This window comes from Carcharhinus amblyrhynchos, chromosome 9 (assembly GCF_965287045.1).
Source record: "Carcharhinus amblyrhynchos chromosome 9, sCarAmb.v2.hapA, whole genome shotgun sequence".
In the NCBI taxonomy this organism is placed as follows: Eukaryota; Metazoa; Chordata; class Chondrichthyes; order Carcharhiniformes; family Carcharhinidae; genus Carcharhinus; species Carcharhinus amblyrhynchos.
Genome location: NC_137332.1, coordinates 65,347,798 through 65,370,621, shown reverse-complemented (window position 1 = coordinate 65,370,621; position 22,824 = coordinate 65,347,798). Strand labels below are relative to the sequence as shown.

The 22,824-nt window shown below is 40.5% G+C and overlaps 1 protein-coding gene across 3 annotated transcripts in view; it reads right to left on the bottom strand.

Annotated features, from left to right (window-relative positions):
• LOC145348394 (potassium channel subfamily T member 2) overlaps positions 1 to 22,824 on the bottom strand; it is a 693,657-nt gene that overhangs the window by 392,835 nt on the left and 277,998 nt on the right. For all 3 annotated transcript variants that reach the window (XM_080196607.1, XM_080196608.1, XM_080196609.1), the window contains exons 6-8: positions 22,582 to 22,656; positions 18,820 to 18,903; positions 17,995 to 18,089 (exon numbers count right to left, since the gene is read on the bottom strand). In XM_080196607.1, coding sequence (XP_080052733.1) covers positions 17,995 to 18,089; positions 18,820 to 18,903; positions 22,582 to 22,656 — 254 coding nt within the window. The remainder of the gene's footprint in view (positions 1 to 17,994; positions 18,090 to 18,819; positions 18,904 to 22,581; positions 22,657 to 22,824) is intronic.

The window sequence follows — 22,824 nt, the reverse complement described above, 5'->3', positions numbered from 1 at the left end:
GCTTTCCCTATTTCCATTTTAATCCACATTTCAGCTATCACTTAAGGCCCAAGGGCATCATTTAATTTATAATTTCATCCTCTCTTCTTTACTCCTTTTCTCTTTGTCTCCTTTTTGTTTTTACTTTCATGTCTCCCATTTCACTCCTCTTTCACCCTGACCTCCAAATACCTACCTGAATCCTTCAGGACCCCTCAATGTTCCTACTCGCCTGCTATTATCACTGGCTAGACTCCCTCCTATGTAAACCCACAGTTTACTTCGGTGCTTCACCTAGCATTCCTCAGAGGGCCATCGTCATGGGCAGCAAACCCAACTGCTCTAACCTACAGTCTCTGACTTTTCTCAACTAACATACCAGCTGGGAGATGATCTTCACCCTGATCAACCCATCTGAGTGCTGACCTATAAACTTTGCCAATTACTATCCCAATCTGCATCTCAATCCAGAATGTTCATTCACTTGCAAGCAAAGCCCTTTTCATCCATGAGGCTACTGTGGATGATCATGCCCTTGTTGAAAACCTGGATGAGAGGGTGAAGGCATGTTCCCCCTAGTCTCCATGTTGTCAAATATTCCTCCACTGCATTTCCCAGACCGCTGTGATGATGGTATGATTCTCCTCACCTAATCCCACCTCAGACTGTCCCTTACTTGACGCCTTGTCATCCTTTGACCATCCCACGTTGGTTTGCCCCGCTAATCTCTTATGTGACATTCCTATTCTCTAATACTCACCCAAGGACCAAGCCAATTTTCTCATTGAAACATCTTCACTGTTCTTCTCGCTCAGCCTCTGCATTCAGCAAGTTTTCTCCTTTAGTAATTTAAACCTCTACCTTAATTCATCACATTCTCTGTTCACTGCCTTCTTAATTTCCCTCAGTCTTACCATCCACATATTTACTCCCTAAAACATATTCATGACTACATCCTCGACCTTACCATCTCACATGGCCTCACTCCTCCCACAGTGTCATTCACAGGCAGGTTGTAAACCTGTGATCCTGCTCTACTAAGTTTAATCGTGTGTGTGTGTGTGTGTGTGTGTGTGTGTGTGTTTGGGGGGGGGTGGTGTCCTCAGCCCCCTACTATACTCCTTACACACCTATGACTGTGTTGCCAAATTCCCCTCCAACTTGATTTTCAAGTTTGCTGATGATACCACCGTAGTGGATCAGATCTCAAACAAAATGACAAGACAGAGTACAGGAATGAGATACAGAGTCTGGTGAAGTGGTGCGATGTAAATGATCTCTCCCTCAACGTCAAAACGAAAGAGATAATCACTGACTTCAGGAAGCGTAGTGGATAACATGCCCCTGTCTACATCAATGGGGGCAAAGTAGAAATGGTTGAGACCTTCAAGGTTTTAGGAGTCCAGATCACCAATAACCTGCCCTGGTGCCCCATGCCAACACTATGGTTAAGATAGCACCAATGCATCTACTTTCTTAGAAGACTAAGGAAATTTGGCATGTCTGCTACAACTCCCACAAACTTTTACAGATGCACTATAGAAAGCATTCTTTCTGGTTGTATCAGAGCTTGGTATGCCTCCTGCTCTGCCCAAGACTGCAAGGAACTACAAAAGGTCGTAGCCCAATCCATCATGCAAATCAGCTTCCACTGATTCTGTCTACACATCCCGCTGCTCTCTTACATCTTCTTCCATCGGGAAAAAGGTACAAAAGTCTGAGGTCACCTATCAACCAACTCAATAGTTTCTTCCCTGCTGCCATCATACTTTCGAATCGACCTACTTTGCATTAAGTTGATCTTTCTCTATGCCCTCGCTATGACTGTAGCACTACATTCTGTACTTCTCCTTTCTTTCTCTATGAATGTTATGCTTTGTCTGTATAGCAATCAAGAAACAATGCTTTTCACTGTATACTAATAGATGTGACACTAATAAATCAAACCAAAGTGAACTAAAGCTCATCTTTCTGTAATAAAAACATAAATTTGTAAACTAAATTTTGCACAATTCTGGACCAACCTCTTCCACCACCATTGTTAATACTAAATTAAAAACACCATTTAAAGAGTTTAAGTTATTTGCAATATTTTGATCTTAAATACAAGTTTAAGTTTAATTATCAGTGTCACATGTAGGCTTACATTAACACTGCAATGAAATTACTGTGAAAATCCTCTAGATCACCCTACAGGTGATTATTTCCTAATTTCAGTAGTGTTGAATATTCTGCACATGTGAAATAAACCATTTTCTAACTGTTTCAGTCAAGAAATTATTTCCCAGATATGGAATGATAAGGGAGATGTTTTCAAAGCATCTAATGCCTGATTATCGAATTTTACTGATCAGTAACTACTGCAAATGGATCTTGTGTTTATTTAAACTTACATTATTGAGGAATCATTCTTTGATTAGTCCAGTTTTACCTAAATATACAGCCATATCCAAAGAAAAAGAAAATCTCACAAAGGAAAATGCCAGATGTCATGACGTGGAGTGGAAGGACAACTCAGGTTTAAGAGACAGATTGACTTGCCGAGATGAGAGAATGAGGAAAGGAAAAGAAAGACAATTAAGGATGAGAAAGGCAAGTGAAAGTGACAGACTGAAAGATAGGAATAAAAAGAAAAAGGGGAGAGGAAGCAAAGACAGATTGAGAGGGTGAAATAATGTAAAAGACATTTTGAATGAGTCATTGATCAAGGGAATAAAAGGAACAAAATAGAAGAGAAGGGGAATAAATTTAAAACCGGTTGAAAAGGCCAGGGAGTGAGGTCATGTGGAAGGTGAAACTAGAGAAAGAGGAAATGGGAAAAGGAAAGACAAACACAGATGAAGGGAATGAAAATAGGAGAAAAGACAGGAAAAGAGGAAGTGGCAAGATTAGGAAGAAGAATAACCAAGATGATTGAAGTTAAAAAAAATTAAATCCATTAGCTTTTAATTTAAATAGCTCATCAAAATATGACCAGCAATTTGTAGTGGTAGCATTAGTCATGAAAATTTGATGGATTTTCATCATCTTAGATCATCAGTATCATCTTGCTTGCCAAATAATTGCACAATATTATTTCAGCTAGAATTGCCATAGTCCCAGATGTCTATAGGCTGGTGGTGATTTAACTTGAGGATCACCACACTTCAGATGATTGGCAAGGTTGAGAAGGTGGAGCCTTCATGAATAACTTCAGCCAGTCCAGAAATTGAACCCATGCGGTTGACGTTTTTCATTATTATTTACATTGCAATCAAGTAGCAATGTTTCAATAATAGTGCAATGATAAAACAAAGATTAATTTGAGAAATAATTAAGTAGTCTAATATCTCATTTACAGCTGACTAATGAGCCTTATAACCAGCAACACAATTATCCAAATTAATAACGTGTGATCACTCTATCATAATTTATGCACTGTGACTTAAACATCACAAAGCCACAGTAACATAAATAGCAGCACACTGAAAATCCACACCTGTGGATGTTTTGCAAAGATCATCAACATAACAATGATATTGTATGAGGTTATTCATGAAGGCACCACTCTCTTAACCTTGCCCCTCGCTGGAGGTGTGATGATTCTCAGGTTAAAGCAACACCAGTCAGCTCTCCCCCTCAAAAGGGAGAGCAGCCTATGGTTATCTGGAACTATGGCAATTTAATTTTATTGTTTGAAATATTGAGCAGGGCATAAACTCAGAGACAAGTTAGGATTGGTTTGGGTGGGACGGGGTCCTGGTACTGTGTGGGAAAGCCACAAGAAAGCAACTTTTAAACTCATAATTTGCAACACTCTTACCATGCTTATCATATCTTTTGATCCTTAGCAAACTATTCACCTTGCAGCAAAAGTCAATAAAGATCACAGACAGTTAATTCCAATTTCCTGGGACAGGTTAGACAGAGCGTTGGGTTTTCACTTGGTGATTCACAATTTACAAGTGAGAATGACCAGATGGTGGTGACAGGGAGAGCTGTTGAGAGTTTGGGATCACAAGGTGCAATCCTCCTCAAGCTCAGCTCAGTTGGACATAGATGCTGCATCGTGGGGCCATTGCTGGAAAAGAGAATCATTGAGCAGCAGCAAAGACTGTGTAATGTGCTGAGCGGCCATTCAAGCACACTGAACAAGATTGCATTGAGAATGGGATGCTGTCCCAAGCACAAGCATGTTAATGATCCTGGATATTGCAATGATCTGTTCTTCCATGGATGAAAGTGGCCAGCTGTGGAACATTAAAGAGTGCAATTAAATGAGACCATGCACAACTTGACTACAACTGTGCATGCTCTGGTTGCTAACATGCATAAATAGCAGAAACCCTAGTCTTGGTCTTGCAGCACTGCACTGATCCACACCAAAGTGCTCTACTACAGAATTGTAGTAGTGAAACCCTATTGAGCAATAAGATTGATGGTTGCAAAAGGAGACTGAATGTGGGATGCCATTCAAAACTACTCCTCCCCAATTTTCCCTCGAGGCATTACTTGATTTACTGCATCATCTCCCAATAGTGGCAGGAGAATCAGCCTTTAGCAGGGCCCTCATGGGTTCCAAATTCCAATGGCCACAAATGCCAAGAGCATTTCCGCAGTCAGTGCAGGGATCAAGACAGCACATCTTTTCCACTGCTGAACCCTCCATGGATCAACATCTTGACATGATGAAGAGGCTCATTTGCTTTGATGATCCCAAGCTACACTGTCAGTAATTCCTTGCTCCTGGCAGGGCCACCCTTTGACGCAAGGTGAAGGGGAAGGGGAAGGTGCTAGACAAAATGCTGTCCAAGAAGTCCTCAACGGCAAACAGGCAGAGAAAGGGTATGTGTCTTACTGACCGTAAAGGCAAAAGAAGGTTGCAATGGAAAGTGGTTCTGGTTATTGTGGCTTAACGTATGTTTATAAAACATATATATTGTGGCTTAACATATGTTTATAAAATGTTGAGAGGAATAGATAGGGTGGATTCTCGGAGGCTATTTCCCAGGGCTGAAATGGTCACTACGAGAGGACACAGGTTTAAGGTGCTGGGAAGCAAGTACAGAGGAGATGTTAGGGGTAAGTTTTTCACTCAGAGGGTGGTGAGTGAGTGGAATCGGCTGCCATCGGTAGTGGTAGAGGCGTACTCGCTGGGGTCTTTTAAAGGACTTCTGGATGAGTATATGGGATCTAATGGGATTGGGAGTTAGATAGTTCTATGGCTTGGTAGTATAGATGTGATCGGCGCAACTTGTGGGCGGAAGGGCCTGTTTGTGCTGTAGTGTTCTATATCACTGAAATCTGACGACCAACCCATCATATCGTGTAGACAATAAAGGCCTCTATATTTAAAAAAAAAGACAAATGCAAGCTTCTACCGGGGTCCATTTCTAGGTCTTGGAGCTTTGGAGAAGTGGTGACGGGGACAGTACTAAGGTCAGCCCCTGATCAAGAACCTGCATAGAGGCAGGCAGATATGAGGATCATTGGGTACCTGTGTTGGATAGAGATGACCAAGCAGTTCTTTTCAGGATACCCTCTGCTCATCCCAAATAGAAAAAGGACACTAAAAACTTTCTCCCAGCTCAGGAGCCATACTCCGTGGGATCACCATCTTGGTCAAAGAAAGAAAACTGACTTTTTCAAACTAAAACGTTAGAATATTAACAGATAACGTCGAGATCCAGGAATCAGAACTGTAGTAGTATCATGAGCTATCAAGACTCCAAAATGGCATCACTGCCCTCAATGAGACCTACCTTTCTGGGTAGGGGCAGGTGACAGAACAAGCAGGGAAATGCATCTTCTATTCTAAAGCAATCTTCCTATCTATGGAGTTGTTTTTGACATCTGGAATAGGATCTTGCATGTACTACCAGAATTCGTCTTTTTTTTTAAATGAATGCCGATGGCAGTGGTTACTTACCTCATCAAAGATCAACTGCCTTTTGGGTGAGTATTGAATACCACCCAGATGGAAAACTTTTTCACCTCTGTGCCAAAATTAAACTGGCCAGAATTGACAAATATGATCTACAGTTTGTAGAAGGCTGCAATGTAATATTTCACTCTGCACCAGATTTGCAATACACTCCTGCATAGAAGAAACTTGGCCTGTCTTTGAATGTTGTGGAAACGAAACTCATATCAGCCCATTCCTGGTGAGGCAACCATTTCACCTCCCATATGTGTTGAAGTGGGCATTCTGGGATATGAGAATATGTTGAGTACTCCCTTACCTTGGCAGCTAGCACTCTCAAAATCCACCATTGGGGAGGAGATCCAACATTGGATTGTCTGTGCCAATTCAACCTTCTAAAATCTACAGCAGCAACTCTTTGACAACAAACACCTCTGCAAGTCACCAAAAGTCCTCATGTAGAGAGCAGTTGTTGTTATCACATCCTACACTGCACTGAAACCAAAATTGTGCATCAGTAATGCATTGAGTGCAAGATAAATTCCTCCAGCAATGCCTCAGGATAAATCGGAGGTTACGCAAAAAAATGCTCGTGTCCTTCTTGAAGTCAACTCTACAAGCATCAGGCAAAACTCCTGCTAATACAATTACAATGGACTGTATGCTACGGCCAATGGTCGATAAGCATCTCCCCCACCAAAGTCGTGTCTTCTCAGCTCTCAAATGGCTAGCATTCCAGGGGAGGACAAAGAAATTGCTTCAAAGACGCTGAATTTCTGTTTGAAGCATGACAGCGTTGAATTACTTACTGGGAAGAGTTTGCTATTAATTGTTCAAATGGTGACAACTTTTCCATCAAGCTGCAGCATGCTTTGAATCCAATTGCTTGAATGATGAGGCAGAAAGACAGCAGGAAAGTAAAGAAAAACAAAAAAAACCTGCATTCCAGATTCCATTATCTTGTGGGATGTCCTGCCCTATGTGCCCAAAGATCTGTGGGTCAAGAATCTGTTCAGTGAGGACTCATGGCGAAAGCTTATGACCCTGTCTTGACGTCATCCTTGAACTGAGAGACAGCCAACAACGACAAAAACAACCTCTACTAGAGCCACTGGGCTTGACCCTCCATGCTGATGCTATAGTTGAGAAAACCCACCAACACCTTTTCTTTCTCAGGAGGCTAAGGAAATTTGGCATGTCTGCAATGTCTCTCATCAACTTTTTCAAATGCACCATAGAAAGCATTCTTTCTGGTTGTACTACAACTCGATATGGTTACTGCTCTGTCCAAGACTGCAAGAAACTACAAAGGGTCGTGAATGAAGCCCAGTCCATTACTTAAACCAGCCTCCCATCCACTGACACTGTCTACACTTCCTGCTGCCTCAGAAAAGCAGCCAACATAATTAAGGACCTTACGCACCCCAGACATATTCTCTTCCACCTTCTTCTGGTCAAGGTAAAGCTACAGAAGTCTGCAGACATGTACCAATCGACTCAAGAACAGCTTCTTCCCTACTGCTAGACTTTTGAATGGATCTACCTTGCAATAAGTTGATCCTACACCCTAGCTATGGCTGTAACATTACATTTTGCACCCTTTCCTTTCCTTCTCTATGTACAATATGCTTTGTCTGTATAGCTTGCAAGAAACAATACTTTTCACTGTATACTAATACATGTGACAATAATAAATCAATCAAAGAGATTGCATCATGTGGAAGTAGAAGGAAAACAAAGAGGAAAGCTTTGTAAAATGGATGTACATTGTATGAGAAACTGTAACATAGCTAAGTTAAAAACGTCATAATTTCTTTAGAATCATTTCTCATTTTGCCAATTCTTGATTGCAGGATAGCAAGTTGCCTTTTAACTTGATGATAAATAGGAAGATATGAATTGACTGGAACTAATGGAGGGAAAGTGCAAGGGGTGGATGAATCTTTACAGGACTGCCTTACCCAATGACAATGTGGACTGCAGGAGATGAGATGGGTGTTAATGCGAGTGCAGGAAGTGGGACAATTCGACATGCAGCACAGAATGGAACAAATAAATAGCCTGTTAAATGGTTCTTTCAAGTTCACCCAGCTTCCAGGTACTGAAAATGTTGTTAATGCTCAGAAATGAGTGCAGAGTACTATGAAGTAATTGACTAATGTGAACATGTTTTGTGTTTAGAAGCACAGGTAATGGAGTTTTCAATGTTGCCAAGAAAACACCTACAGAACAAGGTTCAACAACTGGACAAGGTTCAACACTCTCAGGAAAATAATTATTAAGACAATGAATTAATGCTTTGATTCACTGAGAGACAGTTGGAAATTTCTAATTTCTTAAGTTGTCTGCCTATATGTCAACTTTGTTACAAGCCTCAAAACTGCAGCTAATGGACAATAGTTTACAAAATTCTTCAAGAGAACAATACAATTGCTCATATCCAGCCTGCTATCGTTTTATTTAGGAGGTTTATGCACATAATTTGGAGGACTCTCAGGAGGAGATCATAACCAGTGAGGAAAGGTCTATATGATAGAATTTCAAACCAAACTTAGCATTTACAAAGAATAGTGTCAAAGAAAAACAGCTCTTCAGGGGAGCAATTATTTGAAGTTAGTCAGACAATGTTCTCTATGGTACACTTGCTGTACCTGTGAAAGTCATGGTAAACCTGACGATTTTCAGTACTGGATCAATGGAACCACCAAGAAAGGGTGGGAGGGAGGGAGTTCTGAAATGTTAGCCAAGGAATAATCAAACTGAAATTCAACAGATCACTGATAGCATATTATAGAGGGATCACAGTTTCATGAGTTTCCACAGTAATGTAGATCAACAGCTGGAAAAAAAAGCAATAAACATAAGTAACCTTTGAGTGCTACAAAACCTGGTTGTGTCTTATTACAGTCACAAAAAAGACAGCCATTTCATTAATCCAATGCCCCTAAAAACAAGGACATCCATTAATTCCACACACTCAGTCTGTGACACTCAAAGGTTCAGACACGAGTGAACAAAACCTAGAAATGTTCATCCTCATCCAAGCTCCAAGTCCCATTGCTCCAGAAGTTATGTGACTGCCTGAAATTGTGGCTTATGAAATTAATATATAGCCTACAGATAACTGCTGGGAGCTGTGTTTGAAGAGAGTGCTGGTCAGAAAACCCATGCTATAACACAGTTGCATTCTTATGACCTGTGCCTCATTTTAGTGAAACTCCCTTCTGGAGGCACTAGATGGGGGAATTTACACAATATGTATTTCGTATTGTTGAACCTGTTTAAGATTCTTCCAAATTTACAATAGCAAAGTTTAATTTATGATGAGTTAATCACAACATACTTTGTATTTTTAGAATAGTAACAAAATAATTACTTCCATTTATACTTAGTCTTTATTCTAATCCTTTAAACTATATTTGTACTTTTTTTCACTACATACAATTGACATTTTACTGTTTCATTTAATGCAGTATCATCTAATGCATAATTTTCAAAAATTCTACTGAGCAAATTTGATAAGGCAGCACTGTTTTTTTAAACCTCTTTATGTTGTTTGAACAAAAGTTAGCAACATTATTTCTAGGCATCACATTTTCTAGACACGGCAAAAGGAGGGAGGAGAAAAACAAAAGGCCAGTTTAGAAGCAGGGAAAATATAGACTCTGCCACTAGGAATGTGATAAAAGGGAACAGAAAATCGTAATATAATTGGGTAGAGTTAATATGGATTTATGAAAAAAAATACTTGTTTGACAAATCAGTTAGAATATATAATAGGATAGGATAAGCTGGGAAACCAGTGGATGGTTTGGTAAGATTTTGAAACAAAACTTCAATGAGGTATCATTGGGTAACGTCTTATTACTCAAAATTAAGATTCATCGAACTGAGTAAGACATTAGCATCGACTGAGGACTAGTCAATGGCTAGCAAATAGCGAAAATAAATAAACTGTATTATTCTCAGGCTAGCAGAAGTAACTACTGATGCGTAATAAGGATCAGTGCTTGGACCGCAGCTCTTCATAATCCATTCCAAGGACTTAGATATATAAGACTTTGGTTAGGCTGCATTTGAAGCATTGTGTGCAATTCTGGTTGCCATGCTACTGGAAGGATGTTGAAACATTGGAAAGGGTGCAGGAGAGATTTACCAAGATGTTGCCTGGTTTGGAGAATATGGACTATGAAAAGAGGTTGAACAAACTTGGATTGTTTTCATTAGAGCATCAGAAAATGAGGGAAGGCCTGATAGAGGTTCACAAGATCATGACAGGCTTGGATTGAGTGGATAGTCAGTATCTTTTTCCCAGGGTCGAAGGGTCAATTAATCAGGGGCAGAGGTTGAAAGTGAGAGGGGAAAAGTTTAAGAGAGATGTAAAGGGCAGGTTTTTCACACAGAGAGTGGTGAATGCCTGGAATGCACTGTTGGAAGAGGCAGTGGACGCAAATTCTATAACAACGTTCTAGAGACATCTCATTGTTTTGGGTCTGGAGTCACATATAGGCCAAATCCGGTAATGATGGCAGATTTCTTCCCCTGAAGGGCATTTATATGACCTAGTTAGTCCTCACCTGGTGCAGTGCGTACAGTTCTAGTGCCACATTATAAGAAAAATGTGAACACATTCGAGACAATGCAGAAGAAGGTTACAAGAATGGTTTGATAGAGATGTTCAAAATCATGGAGTGGACAGACAGGGTAGATGGGGAGAACCTGTTACCCCTTGTGAAAGGATCAAGAATAAGAGGCCACAGATTTAAAGTAATTTGCAAAAGAAGAAAATGTGATGCAAGAGAAAACTTTTTCAGGCAACAGATGGTTTAGGCCTGGAATGCTCTGCCAGGAAATGTGGTGGAGATAGGTTCAATCAAGGCAATCAAGATAGCATTAGATGATTATTTGGATAGAAAGACTGTGCAGGAGTATAGGGAAAAACAGGAATGGCACTATGTCATGATGCCATCATTTGGAGAACTCGTACAGACATGGCAGGCCAAATGTCCTTTCCTTTAACAGTTCTGTGAGTCTAATGGGTTTTTATAATAATTTGGCAGTTTCACGGTAACCATTTTCGAGAGCTTTTAATTCCAGATTTATTAATTAATTGAACTCAACTTCCACTAACTACCATGTATCCAGAGTGTCAGTGCCACTTCTGGGATGAAGGCTTTCTCTTATGAAGAAAGGTTGCACAGATTAGGCCTTTACTCATTTAGAAGAATGAGAGGAAAATGGTTCCTCTTGTGGGAGAAACTAGACCTATAGGACACAGTTTAAAAATAAGAGATTTAAGATGGATCGAGGAGAAATTTCTTCTCCCAGAGGGTTATTGATCTGTGGAATTCTCTCTCTAGAAATGAAGGAAGACTGGTCATTGGTTTTATTTAGATTGACTTTTGATAGACATGGCAAAGCTAATGGGCGGCAGACAGGAAAGTAGAATTGAAAGCACAATCAGATGAGCCATGAACATACTGAAGGGCCAAATGGCATACATCTGTTCCCAATTACAATTTTCCTAGTCCAGGGCTTTGTATTACCAGTACAACGACATTTTGACTAAGCCGCCATCCCCTTGAGGGTCAAGAAGTCTGACCGCAATCAGACTACAGTGAGACCGTGTAGCGTGCACTGTATGCAATTCTGATCTCCTTACCCAAGGGGGGATAGGCTTGCCTCAGAGGGGTGCAATCAAGGCACACTAGATTGGTGCTTGGATGAAGGGATTGTCCTACGAGATGCTGAGAAGGCTAGGTTCATATTCCTAGAAATTTAGAAAAGTGAGAAGATGTCTCACTGAAATATATAAAATTCTCAAGGGAGTTGACAGTGAAGATATTGGGAGAATGTTTCCCCTGACTGGAGAATCTAGAATCAGGGGTCACAATTTTAGAATGAAGAATCAGTCATTTAGAAGTAAGATGAGGAAACATTTCTTCATTCAAAGAACCTTTGGAATTGTTTAATGCAGAGAGCTGTGGATACAGCACTGAATCATTGATTACATTCAAGCCAGTGACAGATGTTTGGATACAAAGGAAACGAAGGGATATGAAGATAATGGAGGAAGGTTGAATTAAAGGATCAGTCATGATTGTACTGAATGGAACAGCAGGTTTGACGGACCAAATAGCCTGCTCCTTTTCTTATGCCCTTACTGGATTGGTGAGATAGACTGCTATGCTTTATTTCTGGTGCTGTATGTTCCTATAATGGAGAACAATATGAATTTATAATTTCTCGTTCAAGGTTATTCTTTCTACTTTGAGTGTCATTTATAATTCATGTTTATGTTGACATTACATAATATGTATCTGAGACTATTATTCTGCTCAGTAAAGGAAACTCAATTCAATTGATAATTTTAATAGAAATAAACCCCTGAAGATAAAAAATGTAAAACCACTGTAACTTTCCCAACAGCAAGCAGTTGAATAGTTTGAAGCTAATATAAGATTTTGCTATTTTTCCCAACCAAGTACGTGCACATAACTACTTATTTACTTATCTACTTAAAAGGCCAAAATTGAGGGCACTTTATGAATTCTTAGCAATTCACTGTGTGACGGTTGCTGTAGTGTGAATGATAGCAGACCATTATTTATATTTACATTTCTAATGTGGTTTTAATCACCATGTCTATGACATGCATGAAATAGATTTTGTAGTGTAACGCACTTGGGAAAGATCTAATAATATGAATGCAATCATTAGCTTTAAGTCATGCTTAGCTGACAATCTCTACAATATTTAAAAAAGTATATGTGCTGGAAAAGGGTTTTAAAAATTGCAATACCACCCTACAAATATACCTTTGAAATCTTTCAATCAGATTATAATAATTACCTTTGTTAACATCAACATTTCCATTCCATATTCAACATATTTGTAAGTTGTTCTTTTTTTAAATGTTCCGTATTACAATTATTAATGCTGTATTTTATCTATTTCAGCTCTTTTTATTTTTCCATCAGCCACATGCAGAAACCATATTGAAGTGTGACTATGAACCTGATGTTTTGGCAACAATCTAATTCAAGAGAACCCCAGTTACAAGTTAACAAGTGTCAAGAATTAAATGCATCTGAATATGAACAAAGAACAACAAAGAACGAAGAACAATACAGCACAGGAAACAGGCCCTTCAGCCCTCCAAACCTGCACCGCTCACGCTTCCAACTAGACTATTCGTTTGTATCCCTCCATTCCCAGTCTGTTCATGTGGCTATCCAGATAAGTCTTAAACCATCCCAGTGTGTCCGCCTCTACCACCTTGCTTGGCAGTACATTCCAGGCCCCCACCACCCTCTGTGTAAAATACATCCCTCTGACATCTGTGTTAAACCCTGCCCCCCTCACCTTGAACCTGTGACCCCTTGTGTTCGTCACCTCCAACCTGGGAAAAAGTTTCCCACTGTTCACCCTATCTATGCCCTTCACAATTTTAAACACCTCTATTAGGTCGCCCCTCATCCTCTGTCTTTCCAGAGAGAACAACCCCAGTTTACCCAATCTCTCCTCATAGCCGTAGTTGTGCTTGAATATTCCTGGAATTCAGCCAGCTAGAATCGCCCAACTTTCCAGTACATAATAAAAAGTTTATCTGGTTTCTTTTTTGAGGTTTCTTTTTTGTCAAACACTTTCACCTTTCACATACTGAAGGCCACTGCCTTTAACCAGGCTTACGTGTCAACTGTTTCAACTAGGCCTTTATTTGAGGATCTTTCACCAGGATGGAGGGTGAGCTGCCTCTCTCCAGTGTGGCTCAAAGCCATATCTCCACGTACAAGCTTCCTCTTTTTATCACAAATCCATTTTGCAGTTTGGTCGTGGACCGCTAGTGAAATCCTTGGGGGTTTTCACAAATATATGGAAGTCAAGCAATCTTTTTGTCTTTCTCTTTTTGCATTATCACAAGTTTGGCATCTGTGCAAATTATTTTTCCAATATAATCCAATCAATCAACCAATCATTCAGGACATTAAAAAGAAGCAGTTGGAAGCTAAATGGCTATTAAAGTGCGTAATGATCAGAAGAAGTGTTCCAAAATATAAAAAAGCCATAACTTACTCAGATTAGTTTCAAGACAGTAAGACCAGCATTAAAACTAAGCAGTAAATAATATCCTGAGCAGGCTCCCATAGATTTCTGACAACTAGACAACAAAAGTATTTCTTTTCAATCTCACCCATAAATGGTTTAACTTAGAGGATTACAGGAACATTTAGCCTGTAAACTTGCTTCACCAATTTATTACCATGTGAACTCTAGCCAGTTTAATCCCAATTTCCTTTTTCTTCTCTACATCCCCAAGTTCTTTCCAATACTTTCCAACTAAGTACATACTTCTCTCAATTGATTCTGTGTCTTTGATTTTCTGAAATAATGGGCTGAATTTTTGAGCCCCACAGAGATCAACAACAGAGATGGGGCTCTAAGATACCTGGGATGCTGTATTCCCAGCACTCTTTCTTAGCAGGCCAAGTTCATCAAGCCAGGAGAGGGTGGGATTGAAATCCTGCCTGATTCCTCCATAGGGCCAACTGCAGGGCTCGTTAAGAGCTTATTAACAGTGGATGTTGAGAGGGGGCAAAACTGCAAGAAAGAAACTGATAACCAACTGCAGCTAACAATGGCAGTACACCTCTCAGATTTTGTGCTTCAGTGGTGATAAATGGGAACACAATCCACAGGTAGACTGGAGCCATACACATCAGAATGGCAGAAGAAAGAGGCAAGTAGGAAAAAAAGGACATGTATACTATGTACCATCTATCTGAAGATGACCAGGACCCAGTGCCATGGGGACACTGGATGGAACAGCCAGCAGAATCTTCCAGTCCCACCGACACCACATCCCTGCAGTGGGTTTCTTGGGTGTGAGGGGTGCACGGGGTTTAAAAAAAAGGTGGTATGGACAAGTTGGGCTGAAGGGCCTGTTCTCATGCTGTAAACTTCTATTCAGCAGGAAATCCTGGTGACAATGGTGGGACCAGAAGATCCCGCTGGCAGCCAATGATGGGCTACCTCCTGCCACCACAAAACATGTAGCAGATTGTGTGGTAATCCCGCCTTGTGACTCTCCAGGCAAATGATTATAAATAATCATTGTTGCCAAAGACCCCTCACTTCTCAGCGCGAGTTGCTGTCCGAGTCACTGTGGACTTGAATGTCCTCATTCCTGGCTTCTTCCAAGGATCAGTTCAGACCTTGATGGCATCTCACGAACAACTGCAGGCACTGCATCTTTCAGGTCAATTAGCAGGGCCTGATGGCACATTCTTTTCACGAGAGGTGCAACCTCAAGGGCGCAGAGGGCAGTGGGTTTCACCACACTTGCTAGGTTCCCATAGGTGTAGGGTATCATCAGTTGTGTTATGCAATCAGATTATCCAATAGGAAGAGCTTCCACTCCTTTAACATTCAGCTAGTCCGTGACCACAACTGGGAAAAAGCTTGGAGATATAGAGAAAGAGTGATAGATGGTAACAAGCAACTAAATGGTGAAGCAAGTTGAAAAGCCAAATGGCCTGTTCTTGTTCCTGATCTATGTTAACCCATCTATTGGTGAGATGGAAAATAAACTCTTCTTTTAAGAGATCATCTAATTGTCAGAAATAGATAGGAACCAAAGGAAATTACTTCCTGCTTCATCTTCACACTGATCTCACTGAATTAAAACAAATCCTAGAAAGCTACAGTTTATTTTTGTCATTTTTTGAAAACCTTTTTTTGACCATTACTCACTTCAGTGCCCCACAAAGATGCAAATTTCCTCCTTGCATGCACTCACTTCCCTAGCAGTTGCCATGGTTCCTTCATACTTTGGCAGTCCAAGCTGCTGCAGAGCTTCGCTCCAAATCGCAACTTTCTTGCGGCTTCATGTCTGCGCAATTGAACAGGGCTGAGTTTGCCTTCCCACTGGTCCAAGGGGAACTGACCTGGAATTCTGTGTCTATGACTTGTCCTTCTGCAACCTCATGTTGTTCTTCTCTTCAGTAGCACAGATCTCAATCACGAGTGAGAACCCGAAGTGAAAGAATATCTATGCTGGTGGATGGTGCACTTGTAATGTGGTAGAACAAACATTCTTGTGAATGTCCCGGTCTTGCTAAGTTGCAGCTTATCCATCTTGTACACATTTGCTCCAGAACCGGTTGCAATGCCTCAAAAAATCTGATGCCCTCCTCCGACACCAATTCTCCAGCTACATGTTCAATTGCTCGATTCTCTTATTTCAATGCTCACTAACATCTCCACATCAATGCTGACTAACACATGGGATTGGAAATAAAGCACCATTGCTTTAGAGGTGTTGCAATGTAAACTCCTTCCTCGTTCCCTGAAATTTGCTGTCAGGACCTCACCCCCTTCTTATCCAAGTCACTGGTACTGACATGGACCATAACTTTTAGCTGTTCATCATCCCCTAAAAGAATACCCTTCAACCTCTCTGTAAATCCTTGACTCTAACAAGAAGGAGGTAACATGCCACCCTGAAACCATGTCTATGGCCACAGAGATGTCTGTCTGTTCCTCTAACTAATGAATCTCCTACTACCAGTGCTCTCATTTTACTTGGCCTTAACTGAACGAACTTTACAACTATTGGTAAACCTTATTAACTCATTCTCTGTTTGTGATTCATAATGAAACTACTGACTTTTTGAAAATGCTTGCACTTTCCTCCATTAGATTACCTTTACAAAAGATTTATCTACGGGGATTATGGTTTGGTAAATCATTTTGCAAAATTTCAAGTGGATGCCATTAATTCTGTTTTTCTTTCGTACACTTTCCAATTTGTCATAGCTGAGAAGCAACCCAAGGGCAGTAATAAAATATCTTACCCCTGATTATATAAATACACCAAACTTAATTCAACAGTGGGAAAAGATTCAGATTTGCTGAGTCTTAAGCTGCACAAATCAGAGTTAGGGAAGCTTTGCAGGCAATGGAAATATGGAAGATCACCAAATGAACTTCACCAATGGCTGAAGATTCAGCATTTGCTTTAGGAAAAAGTTTTAAAAGAGCTTTAGTGGTACATCACTTTCGGATAAGCCAAAGTATTGATAGTAAATGGATCCATGCATTGCATATTCAAATGGTTTAAGGTAGATAAAGTCCGGAAGTTTGAACATTCCAAAATCTGAAAATTTTAAATTGACATCACAACATTTTGAATGTACAACTAAAATAGCTGAAAAATCTGTGTCACAAAAAAGTGTGCAGTCAGCAAAACTAAGTCTAGTCCTAAGAACAAAATTTAAGAACAAAAGCCAAATTAAAAATAAGCTTGCTCTCCTTCCTTGCTCAAAGCCACCTTGTAATGAAAGAAATTTCCAGGTATTGGGAATTGCCAACAACATTCTCCTTGGCCACATCTACAATACCACTCCAAAATCCAACACTGTGAGATGCATGAGACCAGCTCATCATAACTTAAAACTAATAGCATTTCAAATATTGCAAAGAAGCTGTATTCTCAGTGGGCAGAATGGATATCCTGACAGGTGAGGAAGAATCTATAACATTCAATATGAAGAAATATGCAAGTCAGAAAAATGCATGCTTATTTTCTATAAGAAGAAGGGGGAAGTGTAAAAAGTTAAAAGTTTATAGCATGTAATACTGCTTTCTCACACACACACACACACACACACACACACACACACACACACACACACACACACACACACACACACACACACACACACACACACACACACACCCTATATATCAAATGAAGTTTGTCTTTGTTTAAAAATGTGAAAGCTTGTGGCTTAGTCAGTGAATCACTGGTTGCTGGATTTCTCTTTAAATGTTAATGATCCCTAACAGGATCAGAACAAATATAGATCACGACATTCGTGTTCCTTTCATGAAATAGTGAATAACTGAAAATGCTGCCAGAAAATAAAACAGCATTTTTAATTTGGAGCAGGAAAAATATTGATGCAGTACTCTCTCTTTACTGAAGAATACTTTAATGAATTCAATGGGTAAAATAGATGTTTAGATTTTATTTGTGTCTCCAAAATGCATCAGCAAGTTTTCAATCATAAGGTAATAAACACAGAACAAGTTGACCCAATATAACTTACCAAGTAAAAATGAGGCACAGTAAAGTGGATATAAGAATAAGAACCTGATTGAACATAGCAGATTGTGTTCGCTGGATAGCTCTGTGAAGATCATTCTAAATGAATAGAAGGAGAATTAAAAATTCTAATTTATGTTCCAAACAAAATTACGGGCAAAGATCAGTTTCTTTCTAATCTGAATGTAACATTTCCTTTTATCTTCAGAGAGAAGTTGCATGCACTTATTGACATGTTAAGGCTTAATTATTCAAGTTATATAGAACAACACTGGGTACAAACAAAAACTGAAAAATGTTGTTTGTACTTAGAGTCATAGAGGCATCCAGCGCAGAAAAGGCCCTTTCGTCCATCAAGTCTGCACCAGCAATAACTACTACTAATGGCACGTTAATCCCATTTTCATGTACTTGTCCCATATCCTTGAATGTTATATTTCAAGTGCTCATCCAAATATTTTTTAAAGGTTGTAAGATTTCAGGCCTCCACTGTCTTCCCAAGCAGTGCATCCCAGATTTCCACCACCCTCTGAGTGAAAGTGTTTTTTCTCCAACCCCCTTTGAATCTCCAGCCTCTTACCCTAAAACTACACCTTGTCATGGATTTTATAAATTCATTGATGTGTTAAAAAGACCCTATTCTGCACAATTTAGAGAATGATGTAACTTGGTGATAATAATCATTAGATTATGGGTTTTGGAATTCTGATTATTGTGAGCAGCACTAAACTGAAATCCTGTCTACTTGCACAAAGATTCTAAGACACTGTTTGAAGGTGAGCTGTGGAACTTGGGAAAGATGATTTGCTTCTTGGGTTCTCATACTCACAATCATGTTCTCCAGGGCATGCTTGGCTAACCAGCAGTTCAGAAAAACAGGAATGAATAGGTTTCTTAATGGAGACCAAAATATCTGAAATGAAAGCACTTTGGTTGAACATGTGATTTCAGAGAACAACACACAAAATGAAAATACTGTGCCATAGAATGCAACTCAAATCCTATCACATTGTTGCTTGTGGGACCTTGTTGTGGTGAAGCTTAGTGTCTCCCTGGAGGAAGGAAAGTTCAGAGATGGGGAGTGGGTGGATGTGATTGAGTGGGCGGGTGGATAGGGTCGAGGTGGTTTTCCCCCAACTCCCTTCCCCACTTCCTTCTGATCAAGTCCAGGAAAGAAAGTCTTGTGAACTTCTCTCCTGCCCAGATGCCATTTGAGGCCCTAAATGGCAACTTAAGATCCTAATTTCTACTCCTACTACTCAAACAACTGTAGGCAAGGGACACGATATCCTGTTGGGTTTGTCAGTGGCCTACTGGGGATGGGTTTGGGGTGCTAACCTTCACCTCAACTGAGGAACCTGGGAAGGCCCCCCTCCCTACCTTGCTGATGACCCCAATCCCATCCACACTCACTTCTTTCTGGGGATCAATCCAGCATCCTCTTTATTGGCCGTACTGTAGTAATAGCAGTGGCCACCTCTCCTACTGGTACTGTCAGCCTCTAATTAACAGGCAGTTCTCAGCAGTAGGATTTCTAACCACCTGAGGCTTAATCTGATTGGAGGCCCAATGCTGTTCAGGGAAAATGCCTGACAAGCTGATAATAATTAGGCCTCCCAGAGAAAAATGATGCAGGGTTCCCATTGGTTCTCCAAATGGTAGCCAGCCCCCTGTGGAAGATTTCTTTTACTCTGAAGTGCCGGAATATCTAGTGAGAGGCATGTTGGTTTTCCCGGCAGAGCCAGCACTTGCGTGTAAATTTCAGAAGATTCTGCCCTATGTACTTGATGTGTGAAACATCATACCTACAAAACCTTGAATTATATCCAACGATAAAAGCTGCACTGCAAAATGAGGGCTCTTTGTTCCTTACACTTATTATGCTTTACAGCATAAGGGTGGAGATAGTATATTACCTTCATTCTTATGCTGTAAAGCATAAAATGTGTAAGGATAAAAGTGAAGCAGATAAGTCATCTGCTGGAAACAAGGACAATCAAAGTCTTTCATGTTAATAAAAATGTAACCTTCCTACTTAAAACTTTTATTTAACAGTACTTTTACTGGATATGGGATAAAGATTATTTTCTACCAACATGACCCAATCAGAGAGATGTCCCTCAATGAAAAATGTTTTATTTGACAAATCACAAAAATCAGTTTTCAAAGTACTTGTTTTTGTTTTCCAAAAAAGATTGGTCTATTGTAAACAAGTCCCTCTTCCTACTATATGCTGGACTCCATAATGGAGCAGGAATAAGCTGGTTCCAGGAACTTGCCATCAAAAGGACACTTTGTTTTTTTCTCTGTTCCACTTAATTCAAGCAACAATTTGGCATCAATGGAACCAGCCAAATCAGGAGCTCTAGGCTCCAGTTACAGAACAGATCTTTATCAGGGAAACTTTGTGTTAAAATATTTTTCTCCTTCCTATCTGGCCTGTCTAGAAATCATGACATTAGCTGGAACGTGCTTGAGAACAAATTGACCATCTTGTTCTGTAGTGGGTTGTGACACTGGGAAGAGAAATTGTCTGTTTTTCCTGCATAGGAACAGGACCTTCGGCCCACCAAGTCTCTGCCTCGTTAATCTAATATTTTCTTGCATTTACATGGTCCATATTCCTCTATTCCCTGCCTATTCATGTACCTATCCAGATGCCTCCTGAAATTTGTTATTGAGTCTGCTTCCACCACCCCCTCCGGCTGCGCTTTCCAGGCATTCATCACCCTTTGTGTTAAAAACTTGCCCCTTACATCTTTTTTAAACTTTCACCCTCTAACTTTCAACCTATGCCCCCAAGTAACTGACCCTTTGACTCTGGGAGAAAGACTCTGACTGTCCACTCTATCCAAGCCAGTCATAATCTTGTAAACCTCTATCAGGTCCCTCCTCATCCTCTGTTGCTCCAGTGAAAACAATCCAAGTCTGTTCAACCTTTTTTCATAGTCCATATCCTCCAAACTAGGCAATATTCTGGTAAATCTCTTCTGCACCCTTTCAATGCATCAACATCCTTCCAGTAGTTTTCTGATTTACCATGTGATATAATAATGTTCCTGCCAGAAAGAGCAGGAACCTCATTTTGATAAATGGTAATACATTTAAATATAATCATCAAGCTTCTCTACCATTTGTCCCTCCATTCCAGCACCTCACAAAGATACATACAGTCCTCATTGGGAGAGGAACATGCACCCCACCCCCCCCCCCACCCCAGAAGTGCCAATCTGACAGTGCATCCTGGCACCATCAACTTGGCAGTGCCAAGAACCAGGACCAGGGGCAAGTCCTCTGGGAGGCTCCAGTGGGGGGGAGCATGTGGTTCCCCCTTATGTGGGGAAGGGGGTTTGCCCCAGTGATTGTGGCAGGGGTGCGGTGGGGATTTCCCCTTATCCATGTGTGGTGGATCTCCCAGTGCTCTGGGGGCGGGTTTCCCATTTCCACGGTGAAGGGCGGGAGTGGTTTGAGATTTTCTTCTTAGCGCACTGATCAGGGCAGCCATTTACCTTCCATTACAGCTTGCTGCTCTTTTCAGACCGGAAGGCCTCTGTTTGGCCCTCCAGATTCAAAAGCTCTTTCACTGCCCTGAATTGGACAGGGAAATGGACTCCACAGTCAATTAAAGGGGCACCAGCATGAAAATCACAGTGAGCGACTGTCTGCATCCATCCCCCAACCATACTTCTACACCACCTCCCCACCACCATACTCTTCTCTTTACCATCACCACATCCCCAACACCCCGCCAGCACCCTTCACCACCCCCCCACTACACCCCTCATTCACCAACCAGTCCTCACCATCACCACACCGTCCCAACTCCCCATCGCCACTACCATCCCTGCAACACCCGCTCACCACCACCATCCCTATCACCCATCCTCCACCACCCTCCACCCCAGGCAACCCCTAGGATTGGATTCAGAACCGGAAACACTTTCAAGCTCTATTTTCCACTCCTGGCTGGAAAATCCAGCCCATGTTCACATATCTTTCACCTTTGTTGTACTAAGTGAGTTAAAGAGAAGACTGGGATTAGAAAACTACAGAATTATTTTGTTGTCACATATGAGCAGCTTGATGCTATCTTGTTTTAATTAAATTCATTGATGGCAACATCTACTGAAAATGAGTTTGAACTCTGCTTAGCAAACACAGAGCACGTTAATTCATTGTGGTCAATAAAATGAACCCTGTCACCTATGGTGACTCAGAGGTACGCAAGCTGTCTCTGCATGAATTTATGAATATTTGAATCCTATCTTCACATGAAATGAACATTCTTAATTTTCGAATTACAGGCTGGAACACTTTAGGTAAAATACTACAGACAATTCTTCAATCGGCAGATGTGACCTTCAAGCAACTTGCAGATGTAAGCAGCATGGATTTATTCTCCCTGGGCTTTTTTGTTATTATGAAAACAAGAAAAAAATTCAGTTAAAATAGCCATTTATGTTTTTTTTAAGAATGTCGCCCTAGTGAAAAGATTTCCTTTAAACATGCAGCTCATGTTGGAAGAATGTTAACTTGATAACTGCCGCCAACCAGACCCCCACTGAATATTTAATAGAGCAGACAGACTTACTGTGATGATAAAGGGCACAGTGTTGATCATCTCCAGGATGAAGGGTATTCGTAGAATTTGTTCCCAAATGTTCCCCTTTGAGAAAGGCACAACCACAGGTAAAAGGTCAGTGACATCAATGACTTCAGTATAAAACAAATCAAAAGACTGCACAATATAGAAACAATTAATATTCAAAAGAATCACTCTACGTCTGATTTTTTGATGTAGTATAGAGGTATGTGCAATCTGCTGATTTCCATT